A 21,650-nucleotide genomic window follows, 5' to 3' on the forward strand; every position below is an offset into this window, starting at 1 on the left:
TGTTCACTTCAGCTGCAAAGATTATAGACTACTTTATGGAAGAAAAAGATTTCCTGTAACAATACTCGATTTGAAATTAAAGGCTTTGCTTGTAAAGTTCAAGACATTTACTGCCACTTGTAGAAGTCGTTCTTGAAAAGAAATGTGCGTGTACTTGAGTTGACACGTGTTACTTATGTTAATTGCTGTGGCCATTGCTAGATGGCATTAATTGATGGAAACATTTATTGCCACCAGTCATCAGCACATTCTACTGAGACTGGAGAGATCAATGCCCATCATGCAGGACCAGGACGCACAAACATTAGCGTGTGATGCGCTGATCGACAGCATCATTGCTGAAGACTAAATATGATGCTTTGAGCACAATCCTCCGTAAAAGGACTCTAGATGAAGAGCATGGTGGCCACTAAGAACCCCACCACAAAGGAGCTGAAAGCCCTGCCAAATTAATTTTTTGCAACTGCTTCCAAGACCTCAAGAAGCCTTCAGGGAAGTGCATTACTCCAAAAGAGACTACCTTAAAAATGTGACATTCAATGTTAATTGCCTTTTTTTTTATATGAATGTTGTCTAGGAACTTTTGAGAAATATGTTGGATTCACACAACCTTACTTAGCAGACCTCTGCTGTTGCTGTTTCATATGCCGGGAGCAATGAAGCAGGATGAAAAGTTAAAATTAGGCAAACCTGCATTAAGAACAGAGTGGCATGAAAGTGCATTAAAAATACAGTTTGCCAACCAAAATTTTATGTGCATTGGAATTCACTAAAATTCAAATTATACAAGTTTAATTACAGTATCTACCATAAAAACCCACACATAATCACATAATACAAGGATTTGCTCCCTCCGATTTTGTCATGTTAGATTTCAGCCTCATATTTTACGCAGGTCTAAAACATTTTAAGCATAAATTCGCAGTTTGGGTCTTGTTATTATTCAGCACTATCAGTCTCAGGCTTCCAGCAAGAGGAAGTGCTCTCTAGTGGTGGTGTCGGTTGACTGTTTTGATGTTGCAGTTTCGACGCCATTTCACTACACTGACTTAGCGACATGGGTGCCCATGACGCATATGCAGCCAGAAGCAAGCCAAGTGCCCCTCGCATGATATCGGGACTGCAAAAGCAGCACTCAGCATTTTGTGCGGGTCTCTCGCATTCCTCTCCAGCCATGCTGGGCACACCCTACAGACTGATCATGGATACTTGACTAGCATTCCCATGGAGCTAGACTGCCGTGCTCTCAAGAAACGTGTGATATTAACATGTTCAGAGGCACCAAAATAATATTGCTGACGATTAAGTTACTTCCTAACGCAAAACTTGAGTGCAGCTCATCAGCTTTTTAGGTTTTCAACAGATTGAGACAAATAATTCGAGCAAGACATGTATGTACAATTACAGACAACTTTTTATTTTTCACACACATTCCTTTTTCAAGAAACACTCCACTAACAGCTCTTGACCTAAACGCATATGTGGCCTGCACTACAATAGAATAGGCGGAGTAGCTGTGCATGCAGAAGCAGATGAAGACCTTCCACTGGTTGGCTTGCTCATGGCTAAAAAGAACTAGCAGAGAATAAACTATTTATATAGGCTCTAAAAAAATTTTCTACGGAAAGATGTCTCTGACAAGGGACTCTCGGCAGATGATTCACAGGGCGACAACTATTGCTAAAGCCCCAAATCCGAGAACACTTCCTGGGAGCACATGCCATGCACCTGCGCACGGTGCCAGATGCGAGCAGGCATGAGCGTGGCACATGCTAGCCAGCAACCTGTGCACTGCCATCCTGCACCCGACCTGGACACAACATACTGGTTCACAACCGGAGACTGTGCGGCTTCCAAGGTTGCCGACGCAAATGTGAGCTGCTCTTCTGACGATGTGTGAAATTCTTTAAGCAAGCATGTCAGCGCGAAAAGGGAAGGAAACCAGCACCTGCACATTAAGGTGCTTAGCCCTGTCTGGTGTGAAAAAATTCAGTGCAAATGAAAATGCCCAAAGGCAAAAAGAAGGGACAAGAAAGAGTGCTCTTTCCTATCCCTTCTTTTCACATTTGGGCTACTTTATTTGCGCTGAATTGTTTCATATCGTAACGGGCCAACTAGCGAAACAAAAAGTTTTACTTCAGTACCTTTCTTCTACAGTGGGCCCTTAGCTTCGCTATGCTTTTCTGCTCCTATGGCACAATTGGATGCTCTCACAGCGCTCTTTCCTGTCCTTTCTTCTTTTCGCCTTTGGGCTACTTCATTTGCGCTGAATTTTTTAATATCATAATGGACCAGCTAGCCCAACAAAAAATTTTACGCCCTCTCTGATGCCTGGCACGGGGTATAGCATTGGATGAGTAAGCGCAGTGTGTGTTTACCTCGTGGGGCGGCCATGAATTGCAATGCAAATAAGTGATTTTGGCGAGCTTTCTTCATTCTCAATATTGTGGCACGAAGCCTTTTTTCACATCTTGGCTATCCCGAGATTAAACCTCATATTATATGTGGGTTTTTATAGTAATATATTGTTACAGGTTTGGATTTATAGCTGAAATGTGAATGGAGCAGGACAAGGCATAGCTGCGGGTCGCTGTTCAAGCCTAGAACCACCAATCGTCATTCTCCTTTGTTTTCGTGGCTGCCCTGTTAAATTCATATTCAGAGCCGTCACATTTTCTTGCTGAGCAGCTGAAGCCTCCTCTCATCCCCCAACCCTGCCTGGCGAAGTAGTAAGTTGTCTACACAGGAGTTGGCAGGGATTCATACAGATGACATGGGTGAACTCAATCGCAGCTGAATGATAGCCCGAGGTGGTAATGGACTGTTGTGATTGATATACCAAACTACTAATTTGTGATCCCAGCTGGGTTTGATACATCGGGAGCAGGCTACAGCCGGGGAGGTAGTAACTGCCATCACGGCAATGAAAACTCACCTTGTTATTCTGGCCTCTGAAGTTGCCACCCCCACGGCCCCGTCCACGTCGACCCGGTGTCCGCCTGTCATCTTCACGGCTGAGATTATAAGAGCCCATCTTGGCCACGTCTGCCTCACTAATGACTGAATCTGTGGGTTGCAAATCACAAATCAAAGACCTAGTGAAACCAAGACAACAGATGGACCTCTTATAATAAGAAATTACTATTTACTCATTAGTATTCACCCAAATGCACCAGTAGCCCCCCCCCCTCCCCAAGCTGTGCTTGGGCCGATGCTAATCAGTGATTACGAAGAGTCGGACACGACTGAACGACTGAACTGATACTCTACCCTGAAGAGTTGCCCTAAACATTATTAGCCTATGATGGGCCTCTGCTTGACAGCATTTAGGGAAAACACCAGCAGTGCAATTTTCTCTGCAAACAGCCTTTCCCTGCGTCACGAAAAAATGTGCAGAACGCTAGGAGATAGGAGATTCCTGCTCTTGGTGTGCATTTGCAATGAATTCCCCAGTCAAAACGCAAGACTGCAGTGACCAGTGATTGGTGTTAAATGCAGAACTTTGAAAACAGTTTAGCCTTCACACTGCACATTGCTACAGTTTCGTGAAAACTGTTCATTAAATAAAATTTTTGGTTCGAAATTATCGTTTTCAGAAAGCCAGGACAACACACTTCATTTAATGCTGCAATAATTTTCAACTTAGTACCCCTAGGCCCATCTTCTGCTGAAATCTTCACTGTACCTGATGATGCAGAATGAGCTAACAAGTACACAGAAAATAAGCAAGGCTAACTTCTGGCCAGGTGCAGTAACACCATCTAAATAAATAGTTTACCAATTATAGCAGCCAACAGCACATGCCAATAGCAGTTTGTACGTTACAAAAGCCACAGCGTACACACATGCTGACCAGAAATGTGTTTCAAATGAAGGAAAGCAGAACCACATAATGTGCTGCTCGCCTCCATGAAATTCACTCCATATGTGACATTCCAGTGAGGCAAAGCACAGCTAGCAGGCATTTTCTTGCCGGCCTTGATCGAAGCCACATAGAAGGATTTAAAAACAGTGCTCACCAAGGGAATCAGGGATGGCCTGACGCCGCTTGGAGGCCACGGTAGCAATCACAGTTCCAGCTCGCCTTTCAGTCTGAAAGCGGCCTCTCCGTCCCTCCTGCTCCTCTTCCTCCTCTTCATCTTCCAAGGTTCTCGAGGGCTCTCCCTCAACAGACTCGGCACGAGAAAGGACGGGAGAAGCAGCAGGCTCTGGGGCCACTGCCGATGGTATCGGCTCCTCTGGCTGCTCACGAGGAGCTGGTACCATATTCAAGGCTGCCTTTTCCGGCCGTTTTGGAGTGCGGTGCAGATGTGAACTAAGATGGGGGCTTGACACACTCTGCAGGTAACAAAAGTGAGCGAGGCTTAACAGCTGGGACATCATATTACAATGGCAACAAATGTTCGACTTTAATTCTGTGCTTTTTATAGCTGGCTGGAAGCAATGCCTGGTCAAAATTGGAAAATAAAATGTATGTGCTATTCTGTGATCTCTATAGTCGGATACAACTTAAGTCTGCAGAGGCTGCCACCCTGAGTTCTTGAATGAGAAAAAGTAGCATAACACTAAAGTTTTTCTTGCTGTGTGAACCAGAAGCTAACGATCACTAACAATCACATGAAATTGTGCTAAAGAGCTTCGATGCCTCCAATTTGTCTGATATAGTCAAAAACCAAAAAGCTGATTAGATCCAATGTTAAGATTGGTCAGCAAAGTAATGCAGGACACTGTGAAATATGACCCATTGCTACCAGCTGCCAATTTCTAAAAGTTGTATCCTACTACAGGTGCAAATCTGACATGCTGAAAGCCTAAAGCCAGAGGACACACTAGCCAATATTTCTAGATAGGAAGAGCTGGAAAACTGTGTGTGATAAGTGGGCCCAACGAATGCTAGTGCTGATAATATTGTGACCGTACACCTTCCGCTGCATTCATGATCGCAGCTCGTGGCATGCTGCAATTGTGCTGCGGCATGTGCAAGGGCACTGCAGTCATGTTAGGATCAGATCACGGCTCACCTTCATACCTTACCAGTGACGGTTCAGACCCTCTCTATTCTGCGTCATGTCTGTGGTTTTTTCCGACCCTATCATCTAGAAATGTTGATATACTTTGCAATTCAAAGTGGTGCTGTTACAGTTTGACATTACCTGAAGGGAGAGCAAGGTGGCTTCCAATATCAAGCAGCAGCTATGCACATTTCCCTTTTCAAAAATACCCAACATAAAAGGAAGTGAGCTGCTGACGATTTCCCATCCATGTGATTATCAACATTTTGAAGTGAACCACTACAGCATGATTCTGCAGAATTGAAGAAAGTCACATAAAGACACAACCTTCCCCTTTGTGAATGTGGCCATTAAAAGCAGAGAATGAAAAGCAGAGAATTTTGCCAACGTTTAGGATTCGCTGACATGCTACTCTATGTAGGAAAGAAAATTGGAGAAAGACGGAATGAGAGAGGTGCGGAAAATAAAATAAATAAAAAGATGGAATGCGGCCATTAAATGCGTACTAAGGTGCATCATTGAATAACGAGTAACATTAAACAATGAAGTGATGAGATGCATTGTCAGTTCTACAAAAGGGCTGAGAAAGTTCACGGCGTGAAAAATGCGCGAGAGTGACATGCAACTTAAAAACTACAGCTTGTAAAGAAGTCCAATGTCTTTTACATAAGCAAACAGAAAGTTCATTGCACATCCATTAATGTGGCCATTAAGACTCAACAGTTATATATTAGAGATATATGCTCAAATAATATGCCATATTATGCCAGCCTTTATACTATGTGCTGCAATCTGTCTCAGCATTTACGTGACATGCAAATAGTGTTTTTCAAACATAATGCCAGCTATTAAACTGTAGCCCCGCAACAGTAATTACACATTTCAAACTTGTTCTAGTAGCAAAGTTAACCCAGTGAATTTCCAGGATTTCTTACAGTAAACTTGAGCCAAAAGCAAAGAACACCAAGGGCCATCTGAAAGCCCTGAAGCCTATATGCCCCCTTCAGCGTTCTTTCCTAACTTTTCGCAAGCAAACCTCAACTTGAACACGGTATTCCCAACACTGCAAAAAGTTATTGTAGCTCTGCGAGAATAAACTGACACAAAACCTCTTCAGTGCTGAGACAATTTCTAACTGATTTGAGCAAAACTTGTTTTACGTGCCAAATGATGCAGGCGGAACTTTTTAAAAATGTCGCAATTTAAAAACTCAATGGGAAAATTCTGAGCTGTTTGGTACTGAAGTGGGTGCTCAAGGACTTAATGCGTATGACAACGCAGGTAGCAGCTCTAGTGTGAAAGACAAAGGCAGACATGGCATTTTGCACATTTCACTCAGAATTTTTCTGTTACAAAAAGGGTTCCGGCTCCTCTTTAAATTTAGCGGTAATGCTAGGAAAAGTGGCCACTCATGTGATACAGTGCCTACTCTGGAGGTAGTAAAAAATACCGATCCTGTTGCTTGCTGTCACCTTGTTTGTTCTCTGTGGCTTCCAGAGATCTCCCTGAAAGGGGGTACTTCTGCTTAGGGACAGTGTTAAGGGCCCCGTATTGCAGAAAAGCCAGCGTCGACGTTGTCATGATTGCAATGTAAAAATCAGCAGTGGCGACATGTGGCGTTAACTGAAAAAACCCTAAATAGTATGTCCCTATCGCCAGATGGCATGCGAGCAGTATAACGTATCACATACAAAGAGTGGAGCAGGCACACTTGGGGAACATGTATGCAATGGATGCAGTGCCGTCTACTACTGCGGGGTGCTCATATGAATCGGCAAATTCTGCAAGTGCAGATGGTGCCTCTACGTCTCCTCCTGCTCGGCGATAGGGTTGCTCAAGTAAGATTGAAGTTGAGAAGGTAGGTGAAGCTCAAAAGAATAAGTGAATGAGAAGGCGATGCAAACAAGGCCCGATAACGCTATCACGTTCAACTCTTTAGCATTCTCAAAGTTTTTATGAGCACATTTGCTTACAGTTGCAATGATGTTCCCCAGATCAAGGCCATGTTTTTTTCTTTAACCATGGTACTGCACAGTCACTGTTTACTCTACCCCCTAGTTGTAATATGCCATATTCAAGATGCACATAAAAATTTGAGTAATCTATTCCCTACCTTTAATGAAGATTTTCCAGTTTCCAAAATAGCAATCAGACAGGCCAACTGCACCCATCTGCTATTTTACCTGGATACATCATCACTTTGCATAGCTTTAGTCCCCCTTTTTTTTTCCTATCCTGTGACCACCTTGACCAAATACCCTGTGGTTCAGTGCCGAAGGCAGTTGAAAGCACCAGGACTGACTGTTTACATCTCTATTTCCCTAGACAAAGCTTGTTGTTGCCATGAACTCTGAAGTATCATTCACTATGCTTAACCCTTTAACTGCCAATTTATTTTCCGAAAAACGTACCAAAATCGCCAAATTTTTTTAAGTGACCAAAAATTTCTCCATGTAATTATGGTTCTGAAAATATATTACTTCGATGGTTTGTGGCTAAAATTAACACTAAAAGTTAAAGAAAAAAACTGTTCACGAGGGTGGCTTTCCCACAGTGCAAGCCATATGGAGAATTCCAATCGCAGAACTGGAGCAGCGCGCACGCTCCATCACAGAACGCCTCAATCCGGCGGAGAGCACGCTCCCAGACTCTGCGTTTCGAATACTCTTGCTCTGGCCGGAGCAAGTAGGTGGCGCTCGCGAGCAAACGGAGACGGAGAAAGTACCCATCATTCCTTGCACTTGCCCGCGCTTTTTGTGCGCTCGCGTCGTCTGCTTTGCAAGCCTGCAGCCTTTCTTCCCTTTGATATGGAGGTTACACCAGCCGTTTACGCAATTATATCCTCCTTGCTCGAAGAGCCGAGCGCGGACACACACGGTAAGACTCCTTCAGCACTTTCTTTAATATGGAAGAAAACTTCGGTTCACGTACCGAATGTTTGCAGTCTTCCAGAGCCGAGCTGTCACGTGCGCGGCTTTGAGTTTACACGGACGATGGACATATAAATAGTTGATTCTTGATTCTTCGACAGATGAGTCAGAACTGCTGCTCTCCGACTCGCTGTCCTCAAGCAAAGCGAGCGCAAGAGCGCGACGCGAATCACCATCCATGGCGGCGGCAAATACTGGTCGTCTGCTATGGAGCGGCGCGTTGCAGAGAAGCCAACGGGGCGAGCCACCGGAAATGGATGCGCTAGCTAGCGCATGCGCAAGCGTCACTCGGAAAGTCACGTCACGCAAACTTCCGGTCGGTTCCCCCGATTTTGGCGGAGCAGTTTTGACTGCTCCGCGGAGCGACCCTTGCTCGGCAATTGCTCCCGTTCTGCGTTTGGAAGACGCGATCCGTGTTCCGGATCTGAGTTTGGAAGATAATTGCTCCGAAAGGAGCAGAAAACGTTGCTCTGGAAGTGCTCCTGCTCTGCGATTGGAATTCACCAATAGTAATGGGTAGAACGCACTGAAATATGGTGTATTTATTTCAGAATTGCCAATTTCTTTTTATGTGCCCATAATTTTCTCCATGCAATTATGGTCCTGAAAATATATTATTTCGATGGTTTGTGGTTAAAATTAACACTAAAAGTTAAAAAAAAAAGTGGTTCACGAGGGTGGCTTTCCCACAGTGCATGCGCATAGTGAAATGACTCGTTTGAGCCTTCAATTAGGCGCCAAATGCACAAAATGCATTTTTTTATGGTCGACTAACTCCCTCTAGTGTTCAAAATCGCAACCAATGCAATTGACGACCATAACTCGACTTTCGAGATGGCAGCACCGCAATATCGGGCCAGATGAGTGTAGTTCGTCTTTGGCGATTTTGGTACGATCTGCCATGACGAGTACAGCTCGGGGTTGGCGGTTAAAGGGTTAACTAATCTGGCATACGGCATTTAAAACACTTCACCATTGGTGGGGTAAGGCACCATGACAGTCTCGGTGTGAAAAATTTTGTTTTCAAGAAAAAATCCAGATATTTCTTTTCTGGTCACATATCTTTCAATGGAAAGAAATTCTGTGCTCAGTGAACAAAATCCTATAGCTGCTCTGTCGATAGTCGACTGCGGCTCAGGTGTCGTCAGAGGTGCTTCCTAGTATGCAACTTCTTCCCTACGTTCATCTGAACCTTGAGCATAATTAAAGAACCACGCCTATCATCACTGCCCGATGAATCACCATCATTCTGCTCCAAAAATTCCTGGATTTCATCATTGGTAAGATGATCCCTTAAACTTATTAAAACTGAAACTACAGTAACACTGTTAATTCGAAGTAATCGGGAACGCGAAAAATGCTTGAATCAACCAGGTCTGTGCACAACCTATCACTCTGTCCTGCCACTGTGCTTTGCTCTGTAGTTTTTTGCTGGAAGTCATCGCAACATGCGCGCAGCTTAAAGCAATAAACTATAAGCACGCAACGGTGATGGCAGAGGTTGAAAGCAAAATGGCGCAACACCCTGCCTTCCACATTCAAGTGCAGCCTAAATGGCTTGCAGCGAACCTGCACGGCCATGTAGTTTCAGATTCCAGCGCGAGTATGCCCCTGAAATTACAATCAGACACTGCTCTTGTGTTACCTACCGGGCACACGAGGGAGAAACAGTCAGCGCGAATGAGCCTAGCAAATAGTGCACAATTCGAATTACCCATGTGCATACAAATAAACTCTGATTTCGATGCATGGAACCCATTAGTAAAAACAGATTCCAGTAACCTAACCCTATAGCTGCAGCGCATCAATAGAAGAAATGGAGTTGGTCAGTGTTGTGCGCAGTCAACCTGCTGTGAACACAGAGCAGGAACGTTCAAGTTGCGGGACATGTACTGCCACTAATGAAAGGTGCTCTGAATAGGAAGATGAGGGTCTTAATGCGAGCAGTTCACTTTAGGGGAAATTTGTGAGCCCTTGTATGAAGGCACTCATATGAGGAACATTGACTTTGTCAAAGAAACCAAACTTCAACCTTTCTTCTCTTAATAAGCACTTCTTTTTTTGCAAACTCAGGTGACAAATTGAGAATTTTGGATTCAGAAGCAAAATGGCTAAAGTCACAGCACTACTGCAGTGAAAGCTTGAGACTCACCTCTGCATCTTCACTGTCCTGTATGAGAGAATCAAAATCCGGGTCAATGTCCACATCCAGCACATCTCCATCATCATTGGGCCTGACGGAACAAAGGTGGAAAACTTCAGTTACTCACTGCATTAGGAAAAGATACACAATAATTATGTGCAATTACACAATGTTCTTCAATACAATCAATAGGCAAGCTGTAATAGTATAAGAGAGGGTTGCAAGCTTTTATGCTATGCTGATATATCGATGTAGTACACTTGCCATTTGCCTATTACGTACTGCAGGTTTTACTTTTAATGCAGTAATTGTAGTGCGTATGAAATTGTAATTTTGCCTTTTTTTTTTTTGGTAAGCTGGATTTTACCTGTTTATCATGTCCCATACTCACAGGAATAGACCAACAAAAGACATGGTAAACCTTCAAAAGAGTTAATTTTTGGGTAGTAGGCAGGCAGTCTGACATTCATCACGTGTTTGTGTTCTTTCTGTTGCCCTGTCCAGTGAGCTATGTAAAATCAAAATGGTGAGGCTTCCGCTTAAATTCTTCACTGAAGCAAACTTATGTACCAAGCACCTTATTTTTTTCAGTGCATTCAAATAACAACTGTGCTTATGACACACTCTACGGTTGGTGGATTTTGAAGAAATGCAGCACGGCTGTGGTACACTGTGCTGCAAGTTAGGGTTAAATACTCTTACCCAGCTCCTGGGCATAACAAACCAAAAAGTTTGCCTACTAGGTTAGCTAAATGCAGTGCAACCTCATAGTCATTGGTAAGTTTGCATTTTCTACAGCTCATTTTAGTGTAGCTTATTACGGAGTGAATTGTATTTTCTTAATGTGTCCCAACAAGTCAGATGCAGCCAGAAGTTTAAGCAAGTGCCGAGCCATCTCAGTTAAAAGTAAATGAATTGGCTTGGTTCTAATGCTCTATTAGACCGGCAACATAATGTGCTTCTTCAGGTCAAGTAGTGCCTCTGTCAAACTAGCAAACATAATGTCATTTGCATCAGATTGCATTAGAATCTAATGTCAGTAATTTGCAACTATTACATAGGAACACTGAATGACATTAGGTTCGAATGACTTTCACCATCGAATGAGTTTGGGAAACATATTCACGTTCGGTCTCGAACCGAGTCTACACTGTATACAAGAGATATGCAATATAAACAAGCGATACGAAAAAATAATGTGTGCACCCTCAATGTTACAAGTTCTAGTTCTTGAGTTTTCCTAAAAGAAAAAAAAATGTTTGCTTTTGGTGCGAAACTATTCACACTGCACGCTGTCATCGAAAGCTCTTGCTTTCAAGTCTCAGCAGCGACCCTGCCCTGCCCACAACAGTACCTAGTTTTAGGTTTTGTTAGGCGACTCCGCATGTGCACTTTCTCGCAAGTATTCAAAGTTGCAATACAGCACCTCATTTCATATCACACAGAAAAGTTCTCATCTGCTTTAGAATCAACACAATGATTTCGGATACAAATCGAATGTTTGTTACTCAATTACTCCGAAAACTTCGGCTGACGGCACTCGTGGAGTACTGTTGTAGTGCCTGACAAACCAACACCGCCAAAATCGCAACATTTCGCAGCATGCACCGGCGTCTCTAGTTAGCACTAGCTCTATACACCATTTGTAGAAACGTAGGATAGCCTCTGAGACAGATAAGAGTCTCGGAGTGCACAGAAAACTCCACGAGTGCCGTCAGCCGAAGACACCATTATATTCGGAATTTTTCGAATACACCGAGAATTTTCGAATTCACTGAACTGCACAGACTGTGCAGTGAAGCACCCTCCAAATGTGGCGGGGCCCTTTTTATGAAGAAGGACCTTCCCGGCAGCGTGCGCAAACCGAGCACTAGGTGAAACACATCGTTCTCGCTTGTATTTCACCTCAGATGCAGACAACTATTGTGCTGGCGTTCATCAGATAAAATTACTGCAGTGCAAACGGTTTTGGCCGTTTTTATCAAGCCCATTTGATAATTCGAGCTTTCGGTTAACTCGAACATTTTTCCCGGTCCCTTGAAAGCCAAATGAACATGAGTTTACTCCATTCAGCAGCAGTATGACAGCTCCACCCAGATTCACGCAGGTCCACCAGTATATGCAATCCAGTTTAAAATGCATACTGCATTTTTCAGTAGGGCGTATGCTTCTGTATGTACAATTTTTGATATTTTCAATTTTTCATTCTTTTTTTCATTGGTCGGATATTCAATATTCGAATGCATTCCTTTCCCATATTCATATTCTAAAATTTCAATATTGGCTAGCAACAATAACGTATGTCATGGGGGACGTGATAATCCACACTATAATTGGTACTGCACGTACCAAAATACAGTCTTTTCCAGGTCAAAGTACAGCCATATGAGTAGCTTCACTTTCACAAACACTTTATTCATGACAACAAAAACCGCAGCATTTAATGTGGTTACACCAGTAACTCATGCAAAAGCACAGTCCATTCGGTGCATTTATGCAGGTCAAGTTTCAGGTGACCTCGGCCAAAGTGTTGGATGGCTCAGGTTCAAATCTGGGTCTGACTGTTGGACTGGGCATGGTCCACTGTACTTGGATGTCAATTTAGTTTAATTTGGTCAAGGTCAATTTTTGGGTAACCGAGGCCAAATTTCATGACCCTCAAGCCAGGCACGGTAGTGTACACTAAACATGGCACTGCTGTTCTGGCAGGCCTTCGTCCTTCATCAGCCATTTACAAAACCTAGCAAAGCTTCTCCCTTGTGAGCAATGTAAGGGCTGGCGAAACCTAAGACCTACAGTATCACTGATGAAGACACGTTCTTCCAACTGCATGTGGATCACGGTACCAGAAGCGCTCCTTTCATACGCATGCTTGCATCTCTCTCTCGCTTTCTTGTAATTATTTCGTTATGCCTTTCGGACATACAAGCATTAGACGATTTTGCTAGGCTCTGAGCTTCCAGATTAATGCTTTCGCATTAAAAGGTAAAAGCAACCCACTAATTTTGCTGCAAGCTTAGATTAGTTTTAGCATACCACTCACACATGACCGCGGAGGTTACCACGATTGCCTACACAATAAAGATGTACACAGCTTCCAAAGCTTTGAAAATGCCAGCACATAATGTAATTAGGTGTACCTGTGAATTTTTTACAAACTGAAATAGTGATATAACCTGGCTCAACTGTATATGTTGAGAACACTGCACACAACGTGGTGCACTGTTGATGCCACCTCCATAAAAATATTAAAGCTGATTATAAGGACTTCAAACATTATAATTGGTATCGAAGCACGTACTGCCAGAATGCACATCCAAGAAATGCGGTTCTAGTAACAAGGTGAAATACAATGAACACATATTCCGAAACCAACTATGCACTATAATTTCCACTGGGAACCTGCACAATACATTCTGTGTTCAGCTGGTAAATCCGGATTTGAGAAGTCTGAGTACTCACCAAAAAGCCTCACTTCACTTTGTAAAAATGAGCAGTGGAAATTATTAAGCCACACTGAATTAAACGCTCTATTCTCCAGACCGAGGAGCCTATTGATATACAGTATGCATCCTTAAGAGATCTGGGGCCCCACTTCCACATTCTACCCACAAATTCAGGGACACAATACTGAATAAGAAAACGAGTTCTTGGCATTCATTACAGTATGGAATGCCTAACTACACTCCTACAGCCAGCGTTTTTTGTTGATGTTACAAAACAAAATCAGTACGTTGAACTCTCTATACCACAGACTAGCAAATATAAATGCCATAGCGAAAATTATGTGCAGCTACGTAATATGAAGTATGAATGTCTCGACACCTTGCATGAAAATGCAGAAAAAATATCTGAAAACGCTATTTTTCAGGAAAATCCTTACTACAGCTTCATCCTCAAATTTCAAGTGCTCACCTGTCTTCGCTATAACTGTACTCATCCACTATTTCAAGGCTGTCACCATCACATACTGTCACAGGGTTGCCTTCCTCATCCACATATTCTATGCTTGTCACACCTCCTGCAACAGTGTCCCCTGCAATTGAAAGCAGATATGGGACATACAACAAACACCCTGCACAATGTGAAGTCTGTAACAGAACACACTCGCACTATGCTAAGAACTTAACACACTTGCAAGTCATATAATAAAATGGTACACAGAGACTTTAGAAAAATTAATCACCAAGGGAGGTTGCTTTGCTAATGCTTTCTTCCATGCTTCTATGCAGAGATCTTTAAATGCATGCTGCATCATATCCCCAACCCACTTGTCTGTGTTCACTTAGTACTAGCAGGTCCAAGGTATACATTGAAGTAGAAACATGCCACTGGGATGAATAAAAATGAACGTCAAATAGAATGCACTTACGCTGCCCGCTAGAAGGTGCTTCGTCCTCATCCAAATCAAGCAAAGCATTCTCATCAGCAATGTCCAGCTCATATTCTTCCTGAAATAAGCAAGCATCTCATCAGTCCATCAAGGTTTCTTGATGAAAAGTCAGTGGAGTGCCAACTTTACTCAGCCAGATATAAATTTCAAATTTCAAGCTCGCTGCCTGCTTAACTGTGATATGGTGAAAGACGAGACTTTGAGCTCCCGACTGCTTTGATGTTGCAGTCAGCGATCTTCGAATACGTTCACCACCATAAAACTAAGGACAGCGCATCTCCAATATACCGTAACACGACGAATCAGTACATGCCGGAGTTGTAGCGCGGTACCTACGTAAGAAATTAATAGGACAGCAATGATCCTTACCTTCAAATGAATGTCATCGTCCAAAATGTCATCTTCGGCGCTTCTGTAAAATGTTTCAAAGTGGCAAATCCACAAGGGTCAAGGAGTTTTCGCAAAAGAGTACGGAGAAGAAGAAGGAATTAAGAACGTTTACAGACGTTTACAGAACCTAAAACAATACAATTAGTTGTGTAGTAAAGGTAAAAAAAATGAAATCACGAGCAAGGCGTACAGAGTATACTCAAAACAGTTTGTTTTCAACGAAAAGCGAGCACAACACACACCTTGCCATGTCTGTGAAAAGTTAGGCTTCCGAGCAAGGATCCAGGATAGTTCACGATTTTACTCCTACCAAGCCGCTCAGACTTGAAGTCAGTTTGTCATCATCGACAGAGGCACCGCACTCATCAGTTTATTAATTATAAAAATAAGTTGTAACTAAAATAACAGTTCGGCTGGCGCAAAACAGAAGCCATATTTTAGCCTCACGCTAACGGGGCCTGTCCTTACAGGCATTCGTATGTACTGTAGAAAAGGTGGCGCTACATATAAGACTATTTTAACGGTTTTTGCATTTGCATGCTGCACCCCAGAAGGTTTTCATAAAACTTTTCAAAGTTTTGTCCTCCTCCTTTGCAAAGATATGGCAAGTATTCGAAAGGTAGTGTTAGGTATGAAACAAGCTGCGCACGTCGGTCATGCGTCGGTTTTGTTCTGCTGCTTCCACCAATCAGAAGACTCACCAAGGTCAATGTACAACTGGTCGCGCAACTTGGAAGAAAACGCGTGTAGCTGCCTACCGCCAGCGGCATCAACTCGATGATAAGGCCTCCTGCGAACTGTGAGGCAAATTACTAGCGCACATAAAATAAGATCTGCCAGAACTCCAAAGAATTAGAAAGTAAACATAATATTCGCGCTCAGGAATGAATGAAGTTTTTGTTTCTTGCGTAAGAAAAAACGTGTCACATTTTTAATAATATTTTAACTTGTTTCTAACGGCCTCTCTCGGCCACTTATTATCCGCTGCGTAGTTGCCCAAAGCTCAGATATGGCTCAGAGCTCCGGTTCAACGTTCATCGTTGCGTGCTGCGTACAGAGTGGGTTATCTGTAACAAACAGTCAGTATTTCATTCTGCTGGTTGTGGTAGAGCCAGTAGAGCTTTACAGCAAGGCGAAGACTGTCTGTGCTCGATGAGAAACTGATTGCCGCTGCATGTGCGCATTTCCGGACGATGGGACAATGCTGCGTCACAGCTCGGCGACTCGGCTCGGCCTCCCAGGCACGTCGCAAAAGTGGTGGCTTGTTTTACTGATACACGACTGCATGAGCGGCGTATCGCATGTTTTAATTGAGTGGTAAAGGTGAGATTTTATTGCCCCCAAGACGCGTGTCGCATTGCTCAGAGCCTGCCGTTCCGCTCCCTTTGCTGCGTGTTTTGCTTACTGCGTCGTATTACCGCACCAACGTTCGCTGAACGTGCTTTAGCTGTTATTACAGTGATGTTCCTATTGTCAATGGGATCTTTCTCATGAACATGTTAAATGCTTAAGTTGTAAATTTGTAACCTCACATTGACTCCTCTCAGTGGCAAATAAAGCGCGAGTAAAATATGGGAATCATGAACATGGCGAGATTAATTGGAGCGAAGCTATATCGTAGATATTTTCACTTCTCAGACGCATTAACTTCTAAATACTAGCAATCCCAATTTGAATTGCTTACCTAAGCTCTTACAGGTTGGCGTTCTAGCGCTAGCGTTAGTTATTCCGTTCGTTTGTTTTTGTTGTTCTTTGACGCTGATATGTACTTTGTTAGCAAGATCTTTCACCCTTTTATAATCTCACCGCGTCTCGTTTGGAGACCTACGCTCAGGAAATTTTGTTATCACGAGGATTTCATGAAGACCGTGACGAATGAGCGGTGGTCGCTCTCCTACACTTAGATTTCATTGTCGTGAAGCGTCTATGTAAGTAATCGTGAATTAATAAAGCCTGGCTTTCTATGCAGCACAGCTTCACTCATTTATGCCCTTAGTGAAATGCCTCAAGCCATGTGGTTCTATCCATGTGCTTGCCGAATTCACTTGAAGGCCCTTGTTCACAAGCGTGCCCGAAGAATTAAGCCCCAGAATGCGTTTACATGACGCGCGACGAAAGACTAGGCTAACGACGACGGAGGCAGAACGATGCTACGATAAGGTGGTTAAAGATGCCGTAACATTTCAGTTAACGTAAAACTTGACAGTAGAAATCCATGTCAAGTAAAGTTGGCTGAACAGTTACGGTGTCCATTTTTCTGCCTTATCCGAGCATCGTTCTGCCTCCGTCGTTGTTGGCCTTGTTTTTCGTTCATAAGTAAAAAGACAATCAAATTCCCCGCCAAAAGTACGTTACTGTGACGTCACAAGCAACGTCACGTGTTTGTTGTGCCTCACAGTTCGCAGGGGGCACTGGGAAACTAAGGCCTCGCTCAGAGCTGACACGCAGGCTTCTATGGGAGTTACGCTACCATTTGTTCTTCTACCATGGACTCACCTCACGAAGATAGCGACAACGACGCAAACCAAGCGCAAACTCGGTAGCCCTGTGTTTAATATGATTTAGAACTGCCGTCCAGCAGTTCGTTTACCGCATAGTGGGGCTAAAACAACGTTGTTGAATATAGTGCGGCAGTAAAGAAATTGGTAAAAAGTGGACACGGCGAAATCTTTATTCAGAAATATGTCAAAGCGAGGTTGGGCCAAAACGGCCGCCTCGATCAAGACGCGGATTTCGCCGTGTTCGTTCATCGAGGCGCCCGTAGGGAGCTGGAACACTCAAAAACTCCCACACAGTACAGAAAATTTTCTATACGTCTTGAAATGTCTAAACTACTCATGGTTGTCGTTGGCCTCAATAAACATCTAAGAAACATCTTACACAAGACGTCTGAAAGTTGTGTCAGCAAGGCTGTATTACGTCTTCATCTATACAAGACGTTAATTCAGAAGTTTGCTTAGCAGTCTTCAATACATTCTGCTTCAGGACTATAAAGGACATTCTTGCAACATGTATGTTTTACGACCAAAACATGACATGCATCTTGAGGACATACTGAAAAATTAAGGGGTCTCTTATGTCTCTCAAAAGGAGAATGAGGAAAGCCTAGCCTTCCTCTCCTATCATTTGCCTTTTATCGGCGTTCGTTGCAGTAGTGCTACATATAATTATAACTGGTTTACAGGAAAGGAAAGGCGCAGTACGTATCTGTCACACTTTCTCCGACAAGTGTGTGTTTGGACAGTACACAATCGCTCCTGTCACCTGGCGTTCCTGATTGATTTATAGGAAGGGAAATGTGCGGTAACTGTCTCACTTGTTTTCTGCGGACACCTCAACCGCACCGTAAGGTAAGGGAGGAAAGTGGGAGTGAAGGTGGAAAGAGGAGCCGTAGTGGAGGGCTACGGGGTAATTTCGACCACCTGGAATCTTTAACGTGCGCTGACGCCACCTCGTTTCGCCTCCATCGAAACGCAGCCGCCGAGGTCGGGTTCGAACAGGCGTACTCCGGCACAGTATAGTCGGGCGTCTTACCACTGCACCACCCCGGCGGGGCAGGCGTTCCCTGGCGCGCGTTGAAGTGTGGGATTGCAGATGGCGGGAACGCTATGAGACTTCTAGTTGGTCGCTTCGAATTTGGCGGCTGGTGACGTCACTTCTTTGTCGACCAGTCAGGTGTGCCACTCGCGCAGACAGCTTTTGTCACGACAGTATGAGCCATTAAGGCTTTTGCCTTAAAAGGTACAAACATCCTCATGAGTTCTTGGGTGGTGTCTAGGATGTCCTGAGGATTCCGGTCAGTAGATGGTCCTAGAAAGGTCAACTTGAGGACCTAATCTGCACAGAGAGAAAGTCAGGTGTAAATTGTACTTTGTTGTTTCCCTAACAGTTGCTTGTTGAATGAGGTTCGAAGCTGTCCAATATCCCATTGTGACACAGTGTCTGGTATCAGGACGTAAGAAAAAAGGGGTGTAAAAAACTAAAAACAATGTCCATCAAAACCAAAAGCCATTCGAATATTTCGGATCCGTGCAATTCACGAAAATAAAATAATGCGAGTTAAACTCGCAGGTTGTCCTAAAGCTTAACTGTTTCAATGACAAAAAAGTGTGCAAAATTATGCATATGTTGAGAGCAGCACTGTATTTTGCCTTCATTACTTTTTCACATGCCCTTAAACAGATTCGATCTTAACCAGAACAAAGTACCAGAAATGTTTGTTGCACACTATAAAAAAAGTAAGGATGGAAAAGAAGAGAGAGAATTTGTTGTGTAATCTCAGCATTTATAAAAACTGTAGCTTCACTTGAATGTGTATACCTCAGAAGGCAGAAAACAAAAGGTCATTGTTCCACCAGCTTATAAAAAAAGAGAGAGAGAGAAAAAAACAGGTCATTTTGCTTCCAGGGAACCTACTAATTCCAGCAGCTGCCGGTTGAAAAGCTATTGGATCCAGCAGCTACTAGTCCCAGCAAATTTGTGTATGCACTAAAAAACTAAGCTCTGCTGGGAAGAACATTTTTGAAACTAGCAGAAATTTTCACCTGGGGTTTCATCGCTACACTGTTGAAACCGAAACGGGTTAAAAACATTTCAAACATTAATTATTTAGTGGTTGAAGGTGAAAACCATGTGGTGATCCATCTGCAGTAAAGCATGTATCATTAACAAAAAAAAAAAAAGAAATCAGCATTGGATGTCAAGTCGCCACCTTTCAAAATCGACTTCTTTTTTTGAAAAATTCAAATTCTTGTCTGGCATTGAGAAATCTTCTGTGGAGACCATACAAGAAGCGCAATACCAGAACGTCCTGGTGTTGCGCTTCTCAAATGGTATGAATCCGTGCCAACTTGCCCAAATTTTACTCTGTTGTGAAAAAAATTGTGTCTCTATCATGCTCCATTCGAAAGCTATAGCCTTTTTCCTTCCACTTTCATTGCAGCTTGACCAATGAAGCTTGAGATGTCCGATACATGACCTGCACCCATTCGGTTCTGAGAGTTGGTATAACTGAGTGAGAGCACTGGGTACAGGAGATTCCTTCCGAATGACAGTCTCAAATGAAGCCAGTGTATCGTGACCTCTGTTTTAACCAAGTGCTTGCAAGGGAAACCCCGAAATGCAGGGTGTTTCAATGGAATTATATGGGAGCAAACTCGTGATGTCCATGTTCACTTGCCCGTTCCCTTATTTGAACCCTATGATGCCAGGAGAGACATAGATATAAAGCCCCGCTTTAACCTAGCTTTATAAGTGGGCCTACATAGCCTGAAATATTGTGTCTAACCAGAGATCCAAGAATCCTGGCGAGTTCGATTCCCATCTCAAATGTGCCGTCATGTTGGTAGCTCTTGAGAGAGTGAAGAGCGAGAACTGAGCCTAGTTGGTTAGATCTTTTGACAGCTAGATTTTTAGCGCGTCGAAATGATAGCTGTTGAAAATTTGGCCATGACATGTTAATTGTGTCTTCACAGAAATTGCCAACCAATCAGTACACAGGAGCATCAACTGCCAATTAATTTCCACTTGCCAGAGGCAGGCTCGTAATTTATTTGACAGACAGATATATTTTTACTTAACGGGATTAGTCATGTTTTTGCAATAAAATTCCCAAAGATGAAAAAAAACCTTAACCCGTCTGGTAGGTGGATTAAAGTGCGTTAGCAGGCTGTATTGGTATAATGCAGTATGCTAATCTAATGGTAGGTACTTGAACATCCTAGAAGGGGGACGATTTACATATACCATATAAAGAACACGAAACTCTGTCTAACTGGAAAAATAGCGACGAAAGGTGGCGTGATATTGAAATAGCAGAAAAATCCGGATCCAAACAGCTCTTAGTGGAAACGAGGGTATAAGTGGCGAAAGGGTTCAAAACATCGTTCTGTTGAAGCTCACATGAAGAGAAGTCGCATGTTGGTGTCTGGAATACCTAGCTGGAACAGAGTGCAAGCATATAGGTACAAATTTAGTTGAAGAAAAGATATTAGATACATAGCGAGTTTCTACAGTGGTCGACAGGACCGAGCTAACCCAATAAATAAAAAGAAAGAAACAGTTGTCTCCAACTGGGGAATTTCCAAATAGTGCCAGTGTAAGTTTCCAATCATAAATTAGTACAGGACTGGGCCAATTGAAAATTGCCTAATTGCACCTGTTATGGCTCATACATAAGTAATATTGAACGCAGATACTTCCATTTACTGATTATATCAAAACATAAATTATCCCCTTGAAAACCACATGTACCACAAGAAAATGTCGCTCTATATCGAACTGAAGTTTAGCCGTTCTTGAGCGCCACAATCTTGTAAATGCCGTCCTAATTACCAGCTCCCTTTTATCGCTTCTCACGTGCAGAGATCATGTACTGCCAGCAGTCACGCATTGAAACAGTGTGAAGAGATGAATATGGGTGTGTTTGAGACTGGCCTTTAGTATCTTGTACCATTTTCCATGCCACATTGCTGCCATGTGGTGAAGCCAATGAAACTAAAAACTATCAGTGGCCCTCAAGTAAAGCGGTTTGCTATCGAGTGTGTTGCAGAAGCCTCTCTTCCTCCTCCCTCACCTGTACATTGGCACTGCTCAGCACGTCTGACCAAGCTCTGGCACTATAATAGAGCCTAGTGAGGTGACCTCCCATGTCATCTTTATTTCCCTTCAGCAAGAAAATTGTACATTGTCAAAATTTAAAACTAACCTCAAACTCAACTGTACCTCAATTTTAATTAGCGTTTATTCTATTTATAGTGCACATATGATGGTATCAGACATTT

The 21,650-nt window shown here is 43.1% G+C and overlaps 1 protein-coding gene across 3 annotated transcripts in view; it reads right to left on the minus strand.

Moving 5' to 3' along the window:
• LOC146198370 (uncharacterized) overlaps window positions 1-15,526 on the minus strand; it is a 57,630-nt gene extending 42,104 nt beyond the window's left edge. For all 3 annotated transcript variants that reach the window (XM_084593845.1, XM_084593846.1, XM_084593844.1), the window contains exons 1-7: window positions 15,111-15,526; window positions 14,848-14,890; window positions 14,458-14,536; window positions 14,001-14,121; window positions 10,095-10,176; window positions 4,020-4,338; window positions 2,936-3,066 (exon numbers count right to left, since the gene is read on the minus strand). In XM_084593845.1, coding sequence (XP_084449971.1) covers window positions 2,936-3,066; window positions 4,020-4,338; window positions 10,095-10,176; window positions 14,001-14,121; window positions 14,458-14,536; window positions 14,848-14,890; window positions 15,111-15,118 — 783 coding nt within the window. In that variant the 5' untranslated portion in view covers window positions 15,119-15,526. The remainder of the gene's footprint in view (window positions 1-2,935; window positions 3,067-4,019; window positions 4,339-10,094; window positions 10,177-14,000; window positions 14,122-14,457; window positions 14,537-14,847; window positions 14,891-15,110) is intronic.
• Between the last annotated feature and the right edge of the window lie 6,124 nt (window positions 15,527-21,650).

Source organism: Amblyomma maculatum, chromosome 2 (genome assembly GCF_055883805.1).
Source record: "Amblyomma maculatum isolate TAMU_Amacu chromosome 2, ASM5588380v1, whole genome shotgun sequence".
In the NCBI taxonomy this organism is placed as follows: domain Eukaryota; kingdom Metazoa; phylum Arthropoda; class Arachnida; order Ixodida; family Ixodidae; genus Amblyomma; species Amblyomma maculatum.